Below are 18,093 nucleotides of genomic sequence, written 5' to 3' on the forward strand. Positions count from 1 at the left end.
ATTAGACATGAGACTTGGGAAAACAGCTCTAGGAAGTGACTACCTGATTCAGCAGACATTTTGCAAATTTAAGTTTTTATCAACATTAAAGGCAGGAATTCAGGGGTGGGGGTGGGTGAGTAGGGGGTCTGAGGATCCATCTGGAAAGCTGATTTCTTTTGACAGCATGTTTCAAACAATAAATTCCTCCTCCTCCTCCTCCACCACCATCACCACCACCTACTTGTGAATTCCAGAATCTGCGAATGCCAAAAAGTATGCAGGACATTAAAGATCATTTGGTGAACTTCTTCATTTTATAGATGAAGGGACTGAAACACAGAGGGGGAGATGAACTTGTCCAGGTCGCACAGCTACTTAGGGAGGGAGGAGGAGACCTGTCATCCATTTCTACACAACGAAATGACTCAAGATGGAGCACTGCTCAGAAAGTGGAAATAACTGGAACTATCTGTGCTTTAGTGGAAATATTGGGGGCAAGACACTCTGGACGGGATCCATGTTGGGGTGCCTACGAAGGCCTTCCTGGTGCTTAGGCCTCCCCTAAACCTGTCCTTCATTCTCACAGGCCCCTGAACTCTGCCCCCTTTAGCAATAACAAAACAATGCCATGGAGATCTTTGTAGATGTGGCACCTTGCTAAGTGCTATACAATTTTTAAAAACCCTTGCAAATAATGTGCCCAGGTTCAAAGACTAGTAAGTGGCAATTCACAATGGGAACTTTGGTCTCATATGATCCCTCATCTGTGCTTTCAACCACTAGGCTAGGCTACTTTCTCTGTGGGGAGGTGGCTGTTTTTTTTTTTTTTTTTTCCATTTTTTATTCTTTTTAGATACACATGGGACAGAAGAGTGTATTTTGACATATCATACACTCATGGAGTATAACTTCCCATTCTTGTCGTTGAACATGATGTGGAGTTTTACTGGTCGTGTATTCGTATATGAACATAGGAAACTTATGTCCAATGCATTCTACTGTCTTTCCTATTCCCATCCTCTCCCCCTTCCCTTCATTTCCCTTTTTCTTTCCAATGAACTTCTATTCTTCCCTTGCCCCACCTCCCCTTATTGTGTGTTAGCAGCAGCATATCAGAGAGAATATTCAGCCTTTGGGTTTTGGGGATTGATTTATTTTGCCTAGCATGATATTCTCCAGTTCCCATCCATTTATTGGAAAATAGGCAGCTACTGTTATCATAATTCTCTTGCAGTTCAGTCCCCCTAAAACCCAGTATTTTTAGATTCCATACTCTACATTCTCACTTTTTTCTTTGCTATTGTCCTAGACCAAAATGAGGTCCAATTTGTTCTAAAGGTTATGACCTTCCTTATTACTATGGAGGAGAGGAACATAAACAGGGTGACAGAGTTACAGAAATAGAGTTTCACAGCATTTTTACAGCACTGGTTTCTGCACTGTGGATTGTAACTGCATTGCAAGATGAAAAATGGCAATGCTGTTGACCTCTGACTTCTACTTTTTGGCTCTTGAAGATGGACTTCCTCATTTCTCCCATCTTGCTCCCTTTGGACCCAGGCTTTCCAAGCAGATGAGGCTGAGAAAGAGTCCAAGACAGCACTGAAGTTACCCTTGACCTAAACTGGATTTCCAAGTACCCTTGACCTCAGTGGTGTTCCTCCCTCTGCACCTCTGCTCCAGCCAAGGATGACCCCAACAGATGTTTCCTCAGTCCTCCGAGGGGAAGAGATGTTGCAGTAGATGGGCCAAGAGGGGCACATATGGCTGGATCTAGAAAGTATCAGAAAAACCTGAGCGGAAAGAAGAGAAAGGGTAACTCAGTGCACAAGAAGGACAGGAGACTCATGCTTGTGGAGGAAGAGAGCTCAGGAGATTTGGGAGCACATAAGGATCTAGGGAAAGAGCAAGGATTTCCAGAGAAATTGAAGTGGATTTGAGGGTAGCTGATAAGTTGGCTCCAGCCTGGGTCTCAGTGAATGGACCCTGTGCTTCTCTCTGCCTTGGTTTCATCTCTAGCAATGGGAATATGTCATCTGTCTCCTCAGTTAACATAGTCATGATGCTGAGTTGAAACTGGCATTCATCAGTAAAACTCTTCTTTTTGTATCTGATAGGGGCCAGCTCCAGGCTGGTGCCAGAGCTACAGAGATGAAGGTGTTAGGGCCTGCCCTGCATGTGCTCCAGGTACCTGGAGCAGGGCTTTTGGACACTGTGGAAAGGTGCAGAGCTGACCTAGCTTCCCATCGACTATCTCTCCCAGGCAAGGGCCTGATGCCTGATATTTCATGGTGCTTGAGAACACTAGATGTATTTGGACATGAGTCTGGTTTTACTCTATTGCAAAGGCATGTTTGTGCATGTGTATGTGATTTATTTGTTATTTGAATACAATTTATGACCAAAATTCTTTGCATCCTTCTCTGGGACTGTCATGTGCAGAAGGCTCTGCAGAAGCACTCGTGTGGGGCAGGGCCTTGTCTTGCCACTGTCTCCCCTCCTCATAGGCTGGAATTCACTCGTGTCATCCCCTTCCCAAAGGTCAGCCTTAGTAGCTCACATTCCAAGACTTCACCCCCTGGTTTCCTGTTCCTGAGAAGAATAGCCTCCCTTCCCACATTTCCTTCCTCTTGGGATATTCTTCCAAGTGTTCTGAATCCAACATCGAGCCCTCTTTGACTTTTTGAAAAAATTGAATTGATTTTTTTGTTATGGTAAAATATGTAGAACATAAAACTTACCATTTTAACCATTTTTAATTGAACAATTTTGTGGCATTAAGTACCTTTACCCTTTCATACATTCATTATCACTATTCATCTCCTAAACTTTTTCGTACTCCAAACTCGAACTCTCTACCAACAGATGCCCCATTTCCTCTCACATCAGGTCTTGGCAACCTCTATTCTGTTTTTGGTCTCTGTGACTATTCTAGGCACCTCATAAGTGGAACCATACAGTATTTGTCCTTTTATGTCTGGCTTCTTTCACTTAGTGTAATGTGTTCAAGTTTTGTCTGTGTTGTACATGTATCAGAATTTCTTTCATTTTTAAGGCTGAATAATATTCCCTTGTATGTTTATGCCACGTTTTGTTTACCCATTTGTTTTAGTCACCATTTTTATTACTGTGACCAAAAGTCCTGATAAGAATGATTAGAGGAGTAAAAGTTTATTTGGTTCACAATTTCAGAGGTCTCAGTCCATAGACCGAGTTTTTGGGGGACAGCTAATATCTAAACCACAACACCATTCATTCATGGATAAATGCCTAGATCATTTCTATCTTTTGTCTATTGAATAATGCTGCTTATGAACAATTGCTATATACATCTGTTGGAGTCCTTGCCTTTAATTCTTTTGAATATATATCCACAAGTGGAATCGCTGCACCATAATGATTCTATGTTTAGTTTTTTGGGAAACTTCCAATCTGTTTTCCATAGTGGTGCACCATTTTACATTCCCAGCCAGCAGTGCATGAAGCTTCCAATTTCTCTGCATCCTCACCAACAACTGTTATTTTCTGATGTTTGGTAATAGAAATCCTAATGGGCATGAAGTGCCCCTCTGGCTTTGAAGACTTCAGTGTAAACCATGATGAGCCCCCATGAGTCCTGGGGAAAACCTGAGAGGACCAATTAGAAGACAAATGGATGCTGCAGGGGTGTTTTCCCTATGTTGCCCTTCCTACCCGAGAGGCCCCTTTGGTTGAACTTGGCCCAAGAGTGCAGGCAAATTGGAGGCAGCCACTTGTGACAGCTAAGTACTCTCAGGGCACTTCTCTCCTGGAGAGAGCCTCACCCATGAGCACAGGGAGGGGATGATGAGCTGCACTTTATGCTGCTCTCACCTTGGAGGTCAATGGACATGAGCTCTATGTACCAAGGAGTTGGTGGGAAACAGTGAGATACTTGGACCAGAGAGTTCTGGAACCCGAGAATATGAGCTGGAAGGACCTCTTATCCTGTGTGGTAGAACTTCCTCATTCTAAAGAAGGAATGAAAGCCAAGAAGAAAAGGGATTGAGGTGATGGAGTTGGGACCGGAATTTGGACCTCAACTTCTGGCCTGGTTCTTTTCCCACCAAACTTGGGAAAGAATCAAGGTATCCCCGTCTCTGTATGAAGCAGCCTTTGCCAAGCAGCCACAGTCACAGGGGAGGCTTGAGATTTTTTTGTTGCCTTCCACCTTTTTGTCTGCCTGCTGTCTGGAAGAGGTTTTGTGAGGATTAATGAGATAAATGGCTTTGACTTTTCTAGATGAAAGAAGCATTATACTTTGCACAAAGCATCACTATTAAATGGCCTGTGAGTGTATAGGAATAAGCAGATGCTGTTTCTTTTGTCCCACCTTAATGAGAATTAGAGACACCCAGGAGGAGAGTGGATTGGCCTTCATGGATGCATTTGTGTGTGTCATGTTTTTAGCGTGCATACGTGGGGTGATAGCCCTCCCTGCAGTGGAAGAATGTGCGAGCCCTGCACTACAGAGGATCCTTGGGAAGCAGAGCAGCATTTTCCAGGATCACCAGCACTCTCTGTTTTCTGAATTCCAAGAATGGAATTTTTCACAAACTAACAGTGCAATATAGCAATTTTAAAAAGGTGATTGTTTAACCTGGAGGATGTGCTTTAGGGAAGAGGTTTTTTTAAATCAGCTTTCATGTTTTATTTCACTTTATTGTACTCTTCCCTCATGCCCTGAGGTTTTATGTGTGGGTACCTGTGGAATGATTCATATTAAATAATACTTCACCTTTGGGTAGTACTTCCACAGACACAAACTCATTTGGTCTTTATGATTGTCCTGTGAGGAATGTATTATTATTTCTGTCTTACAGAAGAGTAAATTGAGGCCTGGAGAAGTGTCCATTACTGGGTAGTTGGCAGTGTTGCTAGTAGTTTGAGGGATGGTCACAGAGTCAGTGGCCTGCATCCTGATACTGCATGGTGAGTGGCTTTCCCTAAGCCAATATCCAGTTCTAGTCTAACTTCTTCAAAGGGCGTGTGGTTAGATGGATGATTTGTCTCAGATCTGGGTTTGGGACCCAGGTCTCCTAATTCAGAGTCCTGGTGTTTTGCTGCAGGTGCATATTCCTTTTTGTCCTTCAAGGAGGCATGTTAATAGGAGAAGGAATGTTTTAAAAACCAGGATGAAAAGAAAGGGAAATATTTAGCTTGTTTTCACTAATTCTTGAATCATCCATTTTACTTTTCCCTAAACCCCAGGGACCTAACTTCCTGCATCTGGACCCTACCTCTTTTAGTTCCCTCACATCCCAATACCATCACAGGTTGGGGACAAAGCCTTCAACACAGGACCTGTGGGGGTTACTTATCCAAACATAGCACTATCTAAAAATAACACTAGTAATATTTTCATGTTTCCTTCTAATCTTTGTTTTTGGAAAAAAAAAAAACTTTTATAAAAATCATGGTCCTATTGTATATCATTTTGGACCCTGCTTCTCTTGCTTAATCTTATGCCATGAACAATTTTCCTCTAATATTTTTCAGAATGTTATTTTTATGACTTCCTAAGATGTTATTGTATGGATGTATCTTGTGGATCTGATTTATCTCACCAGGCTCCCCACAATGGACTTTTAAGTCATTTCCAGTTTGTCATTAGCATAATTCACACTCCAGTGAGTGCCCAGATGCATGACTTTGCCTGGGTCTTAGATTAGTCCTTTAAGATGGCTTCTGAGAAGGATAGGTGACTGTAACCATTTCTTAACGACTCTTACTACTGACTGCTAACTTGCTTCCCTGACAGGATGTATCAGCTCATGCTTGCCTCTGGCCAGGTGAGAGGAAAGGGTAGTTGAGGGCTCAGCATCCCCATATCACAGGGGCTGGAGGAGCCGCGGGCACAGCTCAGTCGTGCTCACAGCACAGAAGAGAAAAGCTCCCTGTCACCCCAGGTGACTGGTTCTGAGAGGTCTGTGAGCTCCCAGCCCCAGTTCAGGAGCAGAGTCACACCTCTGTTTTAGGGACCATGGTGCATCCTGTTCAGTCACCCTGGGGCTACAGGGTTGAGTGTTTAGAGGCACAAGATAAGAGTTTGAGCAGGTACTACTGGTTCCCTAAAGTGTCCTGTCTACTTCAGTGGATGACAGAGAATGTGCAGGGTGATCAGGGACTAACCCATGGGCCTTTCTGTCTCCCCATCCTTCCAGATGGGGACCAGGAAGGAGGTTACTGGAAACTGTCCTTGCACAGTGGCACTGCCTCCTCCAGGGCCCAGAAAGGTGCACACGCTGTAAGTCCGCAGTAAAATGGGCCAGAGCAACTGAACCCACAACATGGAGACAGACATCTAAGCAGTTAATATGGGAAAAAAAGTTTTAGAACAATTAACATTTCAAGATACTCATTCATCCATTCACCAGGTTTTTTTATTTCAAACATACCATACTCCTGGCTGATCTGGGCTCTGGGAAATACAGAAGTGAACAAAGTAGACCAGGATTTCCTGTTTCTTGGGGCTTCCCCTCTAATGGGGAATAAGAAACATTCATTTAACTTAGTAATAGACAAATTTAGCAAATGGCAAATGTACTAATTGAAAATAGCAGCATCCCTGTAAACTTCTGCACAGATACTTTTGAAGGCTGATTTAAAATTCTGTGAAAGGACTTCTGTGCAGTAGATGTGTTTAGAGTACCTGCTGGCAACCACTGTACTAGAATTACTGAGGTCACAGACCCAGTTTCTGCTCTCAAGGAGCCTCTGACTTAACAGAAATATAAGAGAAGGACCCAAATATTAGTGCTTAACTTATCTCAGGCATGCATTATCCAAAGCCAAGGAGCTGACCAGTGGTTGGGTCCTATCAGTATTGTGTCAGGTTGCTGTGATGTTGTCCCCCTGGTTTCTGCACCTGCTGCCCATTTCCCATACTAGTAATCTGAAGGATTTCCCACTTCATTAGCCTGGTTTCTGTCTTCAGACAGGGCCAGATCTATTGCTTCACTACCAAGACTATTCTACTATTGTACTTAAGAAAGCCAAAAATGCTGATTTTGAATACACTTGAATTAGTCCTCAGCTGGGGCCTGTAATTTAGGTGTGCTGTCACCTTTGGTGGTGAGGTGCCTCAGTGCAAATAACAAAAGGTCAAGATCTTGAGATCTCCCTCCTCTCCATGCTTCGAAATAAGTGGTAGAAGTATTTAATTATTAATGTAATTTGTTCTCTTTGGTTGAAGATTGTGGTTCAGCTGTATACATCTATCAGGTTTTTTTTTTTTTTCCTTATAGTCTCTGATGTCCATGTGACAGCTCTTGAGTACCCAGGGGTAAGTGGCATTACGATTAGGGTCCTCTGGGCAAGGTAATATTGGCCTTTGGTCATATGCATGTGGTTTGCCTCCAGTGGGATTTTCTATTAGAATTCCTTTTTCTTTTACCTTATTTTTACTAGCTGCCCTGTAAAGAACAGAGAAGAGGCTTAGTTTGCTGCATCACTAGAAGGTGGGAATGCCAGTAGCTTTACCACTTTTCCTCCTGACTTGGGCCTCAGAAATGCTGCAGGTTCTCACCTTCCCTTCTACCATGCCCTGGTCATCAGAGGCAGGTGAGATGTAGAATAGAAATGGGACAGTTTTATTTAAAGCGGAGTCTGATCAATTGAGTAAGGGAAATAACCCACAGATGTCCTTACTCCCTCACTGTCTCTTTGTAACAGAGGGGATTTGACTACTGTGGTCATGGGGCCTGTTCTGAGCATGCCCATCTCTTATGACTGTGTCTGTAGCAGGGTGAGAGAAGAGGAGGACAGAGAAAGTAGAAATGCTGTTCAAACAGTGTGAAAATAGCTCAGGTAAGAGCAAAAAGGGATCAGACATATAGTATGTACTTGGTAAATTCAGAAAACCCCTTGGGTGCTCTCTCTGGTAAGAGGGTTTCCCTCTAAGCTGGAGTGTCCTGGGACTCTCCCTTACTTAGCTTGAGGGGCACTGTTAGGTTTTCCATCTGCCCATTGAGAAAAAAATTAGTTTTTCACATATTTGTCAAGAATGTGAATACTGGACTGGGGTTGTAGCTCAGTGGTAGAACACTTGCCTGCCATGTGCAAGGTCCTAGGTTTGATTCCCAGCATAGAGGGAAAAAAAAGGTTAGATACTGAAAAACGACTACGACCTATCTATTGTTTGTGTAGCTTAGAATCTCTTAGGCTTTGAAAATATGTCTTTTTGCCTAGGGTGGTTATTTCATGATCCAAGATAAAAAATCCACCCACCCATCAACATCTGGACCAGTTCTTGATTGCATTTTTAAAAAGTTTTTTTTTTCACAGTTTAGAATTGAGTGCTTGTTTTTTACTCTTTCCTACTTCTTACACCTTATTCTTTATCATAGTCTTCCCATTATGCCTTCCTTTTAATATAGACCTTTGTTGTCCAATATGTAGCTTCTAGCCAAATGTGGCTACCTAGATGTAAATTAATTAAATTAAATAAAATTTGAATTGTATTTCCTCATTTGCAGTAACTGCTTGAGTGCTCAACAACCATATTGAACATGGCAGCTCTCTATTTAGAAAAAGGCAAATGGATAGCCCAGAATGATAGAACATTCCATTACTATGAGATGCACTGGATAGTATATCCTTCCAAGGTGTGAACAACTGCTTCTTGCTCTCTGTAAGTCAATCAGGATGGCTCTGTGTGTACAAAGGTGCTTCATTAGGAATGACCTTCCTTTGTGCATAGCAGAAGGCATGAAGGCCAAAGCAGGAAGCCCTACTTTCAAAGTAGGCCAGAAGCCCCATTCCATTTTCTACACCCATGTTTAACTGGGGTTCCTTTTATGGGGCCAAGGGGTTTGTGTGGCATGAAGGAAGGGAGGTGGGGAGAATACTGGGAACTTGTATTTGAGTTCTGCTTATTTGGGTTGAGACTTTAAGGAGAATCCTTTATGCCCAAACTTGAAGTGTGAGAAGAAGTCACCAAGCAAAGAATGGAAGGAAGAACATTCTTAGAACACGCAAAGGCACTGTGGCAGACAAGAACTGTGCATGTCTAAAGCATGAAATGATACCAGTATGTTGAGAAAGCATAAGACCAGACCTAGAGAGGAATGCAATGATCTCAGAGATGTGGGCCTGGGCCAGTCTACACAGCCTTCATTCTAAGTCATGGCACAGGGTTTGGATTTTGAAGGGACCTAACTAGGGGAATGACAGGGCCTCATGTTTCTTAAAGGTCACTTTGACTGCTGCATGGAGATTGAATTAGGGATGGGCAAGACCAGGAATGAGTGAAATGTTATGGGGCTACTGCAGCATTTCTGGGCAAGAAATGGTTGTTGGCCTGGACTAGGGTGGTGGCATCTGAGATAGAAATCATTGCTCATAGCTCTTTCATCAGTGCTTCTCTCCCACTACCACATCCAAGATGTAAGTGAAAGAGTCTGATGCTTGAGAATAGCTCTATTTTTTAGGGCATAGAAGGACAGATTCCAACAGTGTTTTTTCTAACATTTACCTATAGTCTACCTGTGGGTTAGTCTACTTTCTGTCACTGTAATAAAATACCTAAAAGAATTTTGATTCACAATTTCAAAGGTTTCAGTCCATGGTGAGTTGGCTCTATCACCTTGAGCCTGTGGTGAAGCAGAACATTATGGCAGGAGTATGTGGCTCAGCAAAATGTTGACTTCATAGTGGCGGGGAAGTGAAAGAGAGAGACAGGAAGTGGGTAGAGTTCCAATTTCCCCTCCAGGGTTGTGTATCCAGTGACCTAACTTCCTCCCACCGGGTCCCACCTCCTAAAGATGCCATCAGTACCATGGTCTGGGGACCAAGCCTTTGCCACATGGGTCTTTGGGGGATCCAAACTACAGGGCTGGGGTTGTGGCTTAGTGGCAGAGCGCTTGTCTAGCACATGTGAGGCACTGTGTTCAATCCTTAGCACCACATAAAAATAAATAAAATAAAGGCATGCTATCTACAACTACAAAAAAAAATTTTTTTTTTTTTAAAGATCCAAACTTCAGCAACCTTCATCTTTATCATGACATCATAGCAAATAGATGTTGAGCAGCTTCTAGGATGTGACCCTGCATCAGGTGACTGGGTTGAAATGGATTAAAGAAAAAAAATTGTTTTGTCATCAGACATCTTCCAGGTCCCCAGCGCCTCACTCACAGAGAATACCATGGAAGCATAAGCCCATGTCCCCTGACTTGGACTCCTCAGGCAGACCCTTAAATAGCAGAATGGCATGAGACTGACCAGCTCTTTTTGGGGTCTTGTCCTCATCCTGGTCTCTCTGAGAAGCAGCAGCACCTGTATGCAGGAGGAGGGAGTTGCTATTGTCTTTAGGGGTATTGAGCCAGTGACAGGTGGGGGTCATATTCTAATGTCTGGAAAAAAGATCACTGCTGTATGGTACCTACCTGTGTATGTGACCTGATCTGCTAAGCTGCCACTTGGGCTCATTTGGGGATGAGAACATCAGTGGAAATGGCTTACTAAGGCAGGAGCCAGAGCAGACTTAAACAGTGGCATTTTTTCAGCTGGCAGCCAGGAGACAAAGCTTTGAATCAGCTTTCTAATTTGAAAATTGGTCTCTTTGCATTGGGTGGTGATTTTGTGCTAACAAGAGCTATCAGGGACACAATGCTCCTTGCCGTACCTTTCAGTGCTACTCTGGATTCAAAACCATTGTGCCAGAGATGGATGAAGGTTTTCCACTCGTGGGATTATTGGATGGTTTTGCCACTTGTTATGGGTGACCTGGAGATACTCATAGAACCTCAGGTCTGGCTGGGGAGTCATCATGATGGGTGGGAAAATAACTTGGAAAAGGGAAGGCTAAGCTGTGCTTGGAGTTCAGCCTTCACAGAGGCCAGCCCTGACAGGCCTCAACTGTCTCACCTGTGTGAGGTTCTGTGTTTACTATGGCAGTGCCTTGAATCATGTCAGGGCTGTAGCTATGCTCGGGGCTCCCTGGACCAAAATACTAGTTGTTTTTTTGTCCTCTTGCTAGGGAGAAGTTGACATTCCACTTTTCCCCATGGGCCTATTCATATGTGCTTTCTCCAGATGGTATGCTCCAGAGAGATCCTTGTGTTCTGGGAACAGTTCACAATATAAATAAGGTCCCCCATGGAGTGCAGGCTGGGGGGTGCTCAGAAGTCAGCTTACCAAGACCTGGTATTTAGAACTGCCTCCTGGCTCTGTGGAGGTAGCCACCATCTTGCTCATGATGCCTCTGTCTCAGGGATCAGGGTGACAGGATGCACCCACATACAGCCTTAACAGGGCGCTGGATGTGTTCTCATGCCTATTGCTTCCTGCCCTTTTCCCAAGTGTTGTCTGAAAGTTCCTGGGACTGCTTGGATTTTGGAACTGGCTGCTGAGATGAGAGGGAGATGAAGACAAGTCAAGGGAGTGCCAAGATGAGGGTTTGAGGACACTCAGCTCACATGAAGTGTGAGGTCTTGACATATGTAGAGAAGTGGGGTCTGGAAGGCTGAAGGCAGGGGAACAAGGCTGTTTTTATGTATGTGAAGGAAGAGGAGTTAGTCCAGGAATCAGAATAGAGTCCATTAAATTTTGTCATTGCCAAACAGAGTCTAGAAAGGAAAAATTATATACCACATGTTGAATGGAGCAAAACTAGAGTTTCACCCCTCTCTGGGGAACCAGAGAAGATGGAAAATTTGGGTACTTTGGACTTGGTCACTCTGGTGTATAGAAGCAGGACACTTTCCATTGTCATTCATTCTGGAGGCACACTATAATCCCACCAGATGGTTCTCATGGAGGCTGTTAGTTTAGTGGATACTGTCCTGTGAAGATCCTTAAATTTAAGGATGTTCTTAGGAATGCAACCTGTTTCATCTCAAGACTCAAAAAACCCAGGAGAAGGTGTGTGCTCTCTTTGTCACCATGCATGTGAGCATACACGTGTGTATGCGTGTGGAGTGTGTGTCTGAATCTGTGTGACAGAGAGATCTGAGGAGGCGGGAGTATAGTCTGGCAGCTCACTGAGTCCTGTGTACTGCAGAAATCTTCCATTGTCTCATTTTGTGACCTTTAGTGAGTCATACGCTCCTTTGTTTTCTTATGTGTTAAGTGAAGATACTCATCTTGCTGCTTATTAAAGCAGTTCTTGTGCTTCAGGTGCCTTTATTCATTCAAATCCACTTTTTAATTTTTTTTCCCTTTGGGGTCTTACAAGAAAGGTCCCAGCTTTCTTGGGGCCTTCCTCACTTTATGCTTAGGATCCACACAGTGAGCACAGGGAAGACTGGGACAAGCTATGGAGCTGAGGAGACCTCTCATCTGAAGGAAGTGCTGGGCTCTCCATGAACCTGATATTCTAGTTAATATATTTTACCCTTGGGGATGCAGCAGCTGCTTGGAGCCACTGGGGCAGAGAAAAGGAGGAGGGCAAAGGGAATCTATGTTGAGATGGGAATCAGTGTCACACTGAGAGTGCGGCCATGAATTTGGTTCGGTAAAGAGGCAATTTTCTAGGCCCTGAAGAGTAGGGTGGGGCTCTAATGCAACAGAATCTGGATGATAATAGTGTAGCTGACCAGCTGGTACCAAAGAAGACCCAATGTACTTATCTTGGTGTCAAACTGGGGTGGTAAGTACGTGGCACCTGTGTATTTATCATTCCCTACCCTTTGTGCCCGTGGTAGGCATCACTAATTTATCATGATGTGCTTTCCTGTCTGGCTCAGGAAAGTCTCAGAATCCTGAAAGTACAGCGTTTTGGACAACGATGTCAGTCAATTGGCATTAAGTGTTGAACTTCATTGTCTGTCCTTCTTGTGATGGAGAGAACATAGACTATGAAATCTCACAGAAATGACAGCCCAGTCAGGTATAAGTTTTGGACACTGAGCAAGCATATTAGGACTTTCTTGGTTGCATGAGACAGAAACCCAATTCAAATGAGTCCCTAAATAACTTAATCATTGCAGTGAGTGGGGAAATGGCTCGAAGTAGGAGTGGCTATGCTGACCTTCAGCTATAGCTCTCATGGGAGCCAGCTCCCAGAGCTGCACCTGTTTCACCTCCTGTCCCTCAGAGTAGGGCTAACTTCAGGTATGACTGGATGCAAGAATCCTGTGAACCTGGGTTCTCTCTTTGGGATGGACTCTGTAGGGTGAGAATATTCTGTCTGGTTGTATTAGGGTTCTCCAGAGGAACAGAACAAATAGAATGTACATGCTATTATTAAAGGGGATTTTTTAAGGGTGGCTTACATAATCAGTCTGGCCATGTGCAGACTGAAGAGCCAGAGAAACCAGTAACTGCTGAGTCTAGAAGGGTGGACCCTCAAAACAAGAGGGACCAATGATAAGGCCCAGTCCTAGGCTGAAGACTTGGAATGCCCCTGGACAGTTGCTGGTGCAAGTTCACAATGACAGGTTGAAGAACATGGGGTCTGATGTCTGTGGGTGATGGCAGCAGCAGTAGACCCCTGCTCAAGAAAAGTTGAGTGTGCAACTTTTTTGTTTTTTGTTCCATCCAGGCCTATTGGATGGTGCTGCCATTCAGGGAGCTGGGAATGTTGAGATGGTCAGCTTAGTTGGCTGACCTTCATATCAAGTGTCTCGGGAAACACCATCACCTAAGATTCACCTAAGAAGTGAGTCTAGGCATCTCTTAATCTAGAAGTTTAACCAAAACACTGGCTAAGCTGGGCCAAGTGCCTTTAACAGGCTCTGGTGGGAGACGGGAGTAGTTGTAGGGATACTAGGTTCCAGGAGGCAGGTCACCTTGGAAACAAAGTTATCTTGGAGCTCAAATATAGAAGGATCTGCCCAAGCCAAGAGCTGGGGAGGTGACTGGAAGAGTCCATCTGTGTACTGGAGAGCCTCAGGTGAGGAGAGGGAAGGGTTCAACAAGATAGTTTGTTCTGGGCCCAGCAGCTGCCTTGGGAGGACCTAAGAAGAGAAGAAGGTCATTGTGGGTGGACTCAACTGATGTATGTAAAATTGGTCTGGCTGCTCTGCCACTGTCTCCCAAGCGACTGAAGTGGCATCTGGGAGGCTTTTCTTGATCTCATTGGACCAGTTCAGGTGACTGGCATTACAAGTATCAAGGTCAAACATCTGTTCTGGGAGGTGCAGGTTTGGGTCCAGGGTGAGTTGATCATTTGCAAACCTTATAGATTCTAGGGTAAGGCATCTGGCTTAACAGACTAGGGAGTGTTAAGCATATGTGGTCTTAGGGACTGTCTTGAAGGCTTTAGTGCTTTTAAACCAGAGGAGTGAGCTGTCTCTAATTAGGTGGGGCCCTCTGGATTTTGTTGTTTCCTACCTAGGGTTCCTCCTGGACAGTGCCCTCTACTCCATCCTGTTGACCCTGCCACATAGCTCCCCTCCCCAGATGTCAAGCACTATATAATAAATCACCCCAAACCAAAGTGACTCACAACAGCAAGCGTCTTGTTATCTCTCAGTTGTAATAGGTCAGAAGTTCAGGAAGTCCTTCATTTGGCATCGTTCTGGCTTGGGGTCTTACATGCAGTGCAGTTGGTGACTACAGCAACTAGGGGCTGATCTGGAGTCTCTCCATGTGGTCTCTCCATGCAGGCTAGTATGGCGTCCTCACAGCATTGTGACTTTTCCTTTCCTTCAGTGCATCCATCCTGAGAAACTCAGGTGGATGCAACTTGGCCTTTTTTTGAGCTTGAATCACAGTGTCTCTTCTGTACTTTATTAGAGGAAACAGGAAAGGGCAACTGATTTCAAAAGAAGGCAGCCTAGACCTTCTTTCTCTGTGAGAGGGATGCAGATGTGAAGGGATTTGCCTATATAATTGAAAACTTCAGAGCTCCCTTCCCATTCCTACCCATCGAAAACTTAAGGTGCAAGTATTTTCAGGGGCTGGATGTGGTAGTGGGCTTCCCATCACTGTGACAGATACCTGATATAATCATCTTGAGAAGAGATTTGTTTGGGTTCACAGGTTGATGATCACAGGTTTGGTCCTGTTGCTTTGGGCCTATGATGAGGCAGCACATCAGGGCAGGAATACATGGTGGAGAAAAACTGCTCATATTATGGCCAAGGAGTTAAAAAGGAAAAGGAAGAGACTCAGGTTCCAGAGTCCCATTCAAGGGCACGTCCCCAATGACCTCTTGCTAGGTCCTACCTCAAAGGTTCCACCCCCTTCCCAATAACCCCTCCCTGTGGACCAGGTCTTTAACACATGGGACTTTGGGGGACATTTAAGGTCCAAACTGTAGCACTGGATGTGAACTTACTTTTGTTCAGCTTCCCTTGTTTTATTGTATTTATTTTTGTTTTTTTACTCAGGTGCAGTGAATTCAATTCAATGTATATTTGTTATGAATTTACATGATGATCTCTTATACTCACTCACTCATGCATTCGTTCTTTATTCCTCCTTATCCCCACATCTTACTCTCATTTTCTTCCTTGCCCCCTTAAATAGCCATTCTACTCCATTTAAAGAATATCCTTTATTTGTGTGAGTTCTTACAAATATATTTTAACATATATATTGCACTGTGTTTTGTCTTTTTATGCACCCTCCTTTTCTAATTGGTACAGTGCTGCTAGGTTCGTGCATACCGTAATATACACATCTCTTCTCTTGTCTGCCTAAAATGAGGTGGTGAGATCAGGAAAGGGAGCAACATGTCCTAGGTCACCCAGCTGAACTAGACCAAACTCAGCTTAGAACCGATTTCCTGGCTGTTTTTTTTAACATATCATATGTCACCTCCCAATCTTATGCAATAACTTGAAATGAAATTTTTTAAAAAATGTGAATCTGTGTCCCAAGTGCATCTATTTTCACTCTAGTAACTGTTATTCTCTTTCCTCTTTTGCTGCAGGTTCCAACTATGGGAGCCCGCGCCCAGCTCATGCCAACATGAATGCTAATGCAGCTGCGGGACTTGCCCCTGAGCACATCCCTACCCCAGGGGCAGCCCTGTCCTGGCAGGCAGCCATCGATGCAGCCCGGCAGGCCAAGCTGATGGGCAGTGCTGGCAATGCTACCATCTCCACGGTCAGCTCCACGCAGCGGAAGCGGCAGCAGTATGGGAAACCCAAGAAGCAGGGTGGTACAACTGCTACGCGGCCACCCCGTGCCCTGCTCTGCCTGACCCTGAAGAACCCCATCCGGAGAGCATGTATAAGCATCGTTGAATGGAAATATCCTTTGTGCTTTGGCCTGGGCAGGGTGCTTCTGGGACTTGCATCCTAGAGACCAGCCCTCTGGGGCTTATCAGGCAGCAGGCCATGCAGATGGTGCTGTGCCTACAACTGGTTACTGGGTCTATATCAGTCAGGCCTGTGGAAAGGCAGTAAGAGGTCCTATCCTAGACTCAATGAATCAGATTCCTGGGGACAGGGTCCAGGATGCCCAGGTTTTAATTTTTCCCCCATATATGAGTCGTACATCCCTAATCTAAAATCTAAAATCTGAATTGCTCAAAAATCTGAAACATAATGCCTCAAGTGAAAGATTCCACACCTGCCCTCATGAGATGGATAACAGTCAAACTACTGGCTCACTAAAAACACTGAATAAAATTACTTTCAGACTATGTGTATAAGATACATATAAATCATAAATGAATTTTTTGTTTAGATTTGGATTCCTTTCCCATAATTTCTCATTATGTGAATGCAAATATTCCAAAATCCCAAATCTGGAACACTCACATAGTTCAGCTTCATAAACTGCATTCCCTCCTTTGTCACCATACTGGAATAGTTTCATGATCTCACCTCTCTCAAGGGTGAAGCAGCCCAGGAGATAGAAGAATGCAGCCATCAATGGCCTGGTCTCTTGTTTCCAGAGCCTGGGAGCTTTGGTTCTCAGCCTTGGCAGCACATTAGAATTACTTAGAAAGTTTTAGCAAACTTTAGATGCCTGAGTTCTACCTAGGCATTCTTAAAAACACTCTCCAATGATTCTAAAGTAGCTAAAGTTGGGAAAACTGGTCTGGAGTTTAAAACACAGGACCTCTCTGTACACATAGAAACCAATGAATGGGTTCCTCAGAGAAAATAACTGAAAGGATCGGGCTCTCACCAGGAATTTGAGGCCCTTAACATCCAAGCATCATGGGGTTGTAGAGATTAGAAAAAAATCTTAAAGGTCTATAGGTCTACCCTCGATTTTCCCTGATGAAATAAGTCCCACACAAGAGAGTCTCCCTAGTTGTACGGTCAGTAACAGATGGGACTTGAATCCTGGATCTTGATGTTGGGCATTTTTGCAGTAAGAATTCATTCAGGCAGGGCCACCATATATCTCAATGCCCAGGATAGGGGTATTAGGTTTCATTAGTAAGTTTTTTTAGGAAAAGATTTAAAAATATTGGGTAGTGGTCAGAAGGTAGAAAAAGATGATCTGGGCTAAAAGAAAGTTCCTTTAGAGCAAGCAGTATTTATTCTATGAATGTTTGAGCCTCTCAACTAAAAAGTAACTTCAAAAGAATGCATTTCAAATCAAGGGGCTGCTGCAGAATTGCCTGATCTGACTTGAGCGATGTAGTATGGTTTCAGTCTCCTGATGAGTGAGTGAGAGACTGGGCTTGGTCAGCTCCATAGGCTGCTTCCAGAGCTGCTTGAAGCAGAACCATGGAGTGAGAGAACTGAGGGACCCTGCAAGTCAAGCACAGGTGGGGACTAGACAAGTACCAGGGTGGGACCTGGGTCAGAAGCTTCAACTGCACGTGTGTGGCAGCCACCCTTCCCAGGGGAATGTACTTCCCACTTGGAGCAGGGGATGAGGGTCTTTCTCAGCAATGTTTGATGGGTGGCACTCCTAGACCTCCTAAGAAGGATAGCTGGGCAGGTAAGGAGCTAATCTGATGTACTAGCCAGCTGGCTCATGAAAAGGTAGAATCTGATGCTGTCATTAAAAAGGCAGTTTGAAAAATGATCTGGTCCTCTCAGGGTGACATGCAGTGCATCCAGGGCTTACCTGGGTTCTCCTCTGCTTTTCAGCTGATGGCTCTTCTTATCTGCCTGATTGGTTTTTTTATACATTATTGTTTCCAACATTAGCCCGGTTATGCTAGCTTTTAGCGTAGCATGATGGATGGATAGCCTGAGCAGGGCAGGAGGTGGAACTGACAGCACATGAAAC

General features: G+C 44.2%; 1 protein-coding gene across 19 annotated transcripts in view; it reads left to right on the forward strand.

Moving 5' to 3' along the window:
- The window catches only part of CACNA1C (calcium voltage-gated channel subunit alpha1 C), a 724,379-nt gene that overhangs the window by 120,022 nt on the left and 586,264 nt on the right, over positions 1-18,093 (forward strand). For all 19 annotated transcript variants that reach the window (XM_079140298.1, XM_079140296.1, XM_079140300.1 and 16 more), the window contains exon 2: positions 15,824-16,154. In XM_079140298.1, coding sequence (XP_078996424.1) covers positions 15,824-16,154 — 331 coding nt within the window. The remainder of the gene's footprint in view (positions 1-15,823; positions 16,155-18,093) is intronic.

Source organism: Sciurus vulgaris (assembly GCF_902686455.1).
Source record: "Sciurus vulgaris genome assembly, chromosome: 5".
In the NCBI taxonomy this organism is placed as follows: Eukaryota; Metazoa; Chordata; class Mammalia; order Rodentia; family Sciuridae; genus Sciurus; species Sciurus vulgaris.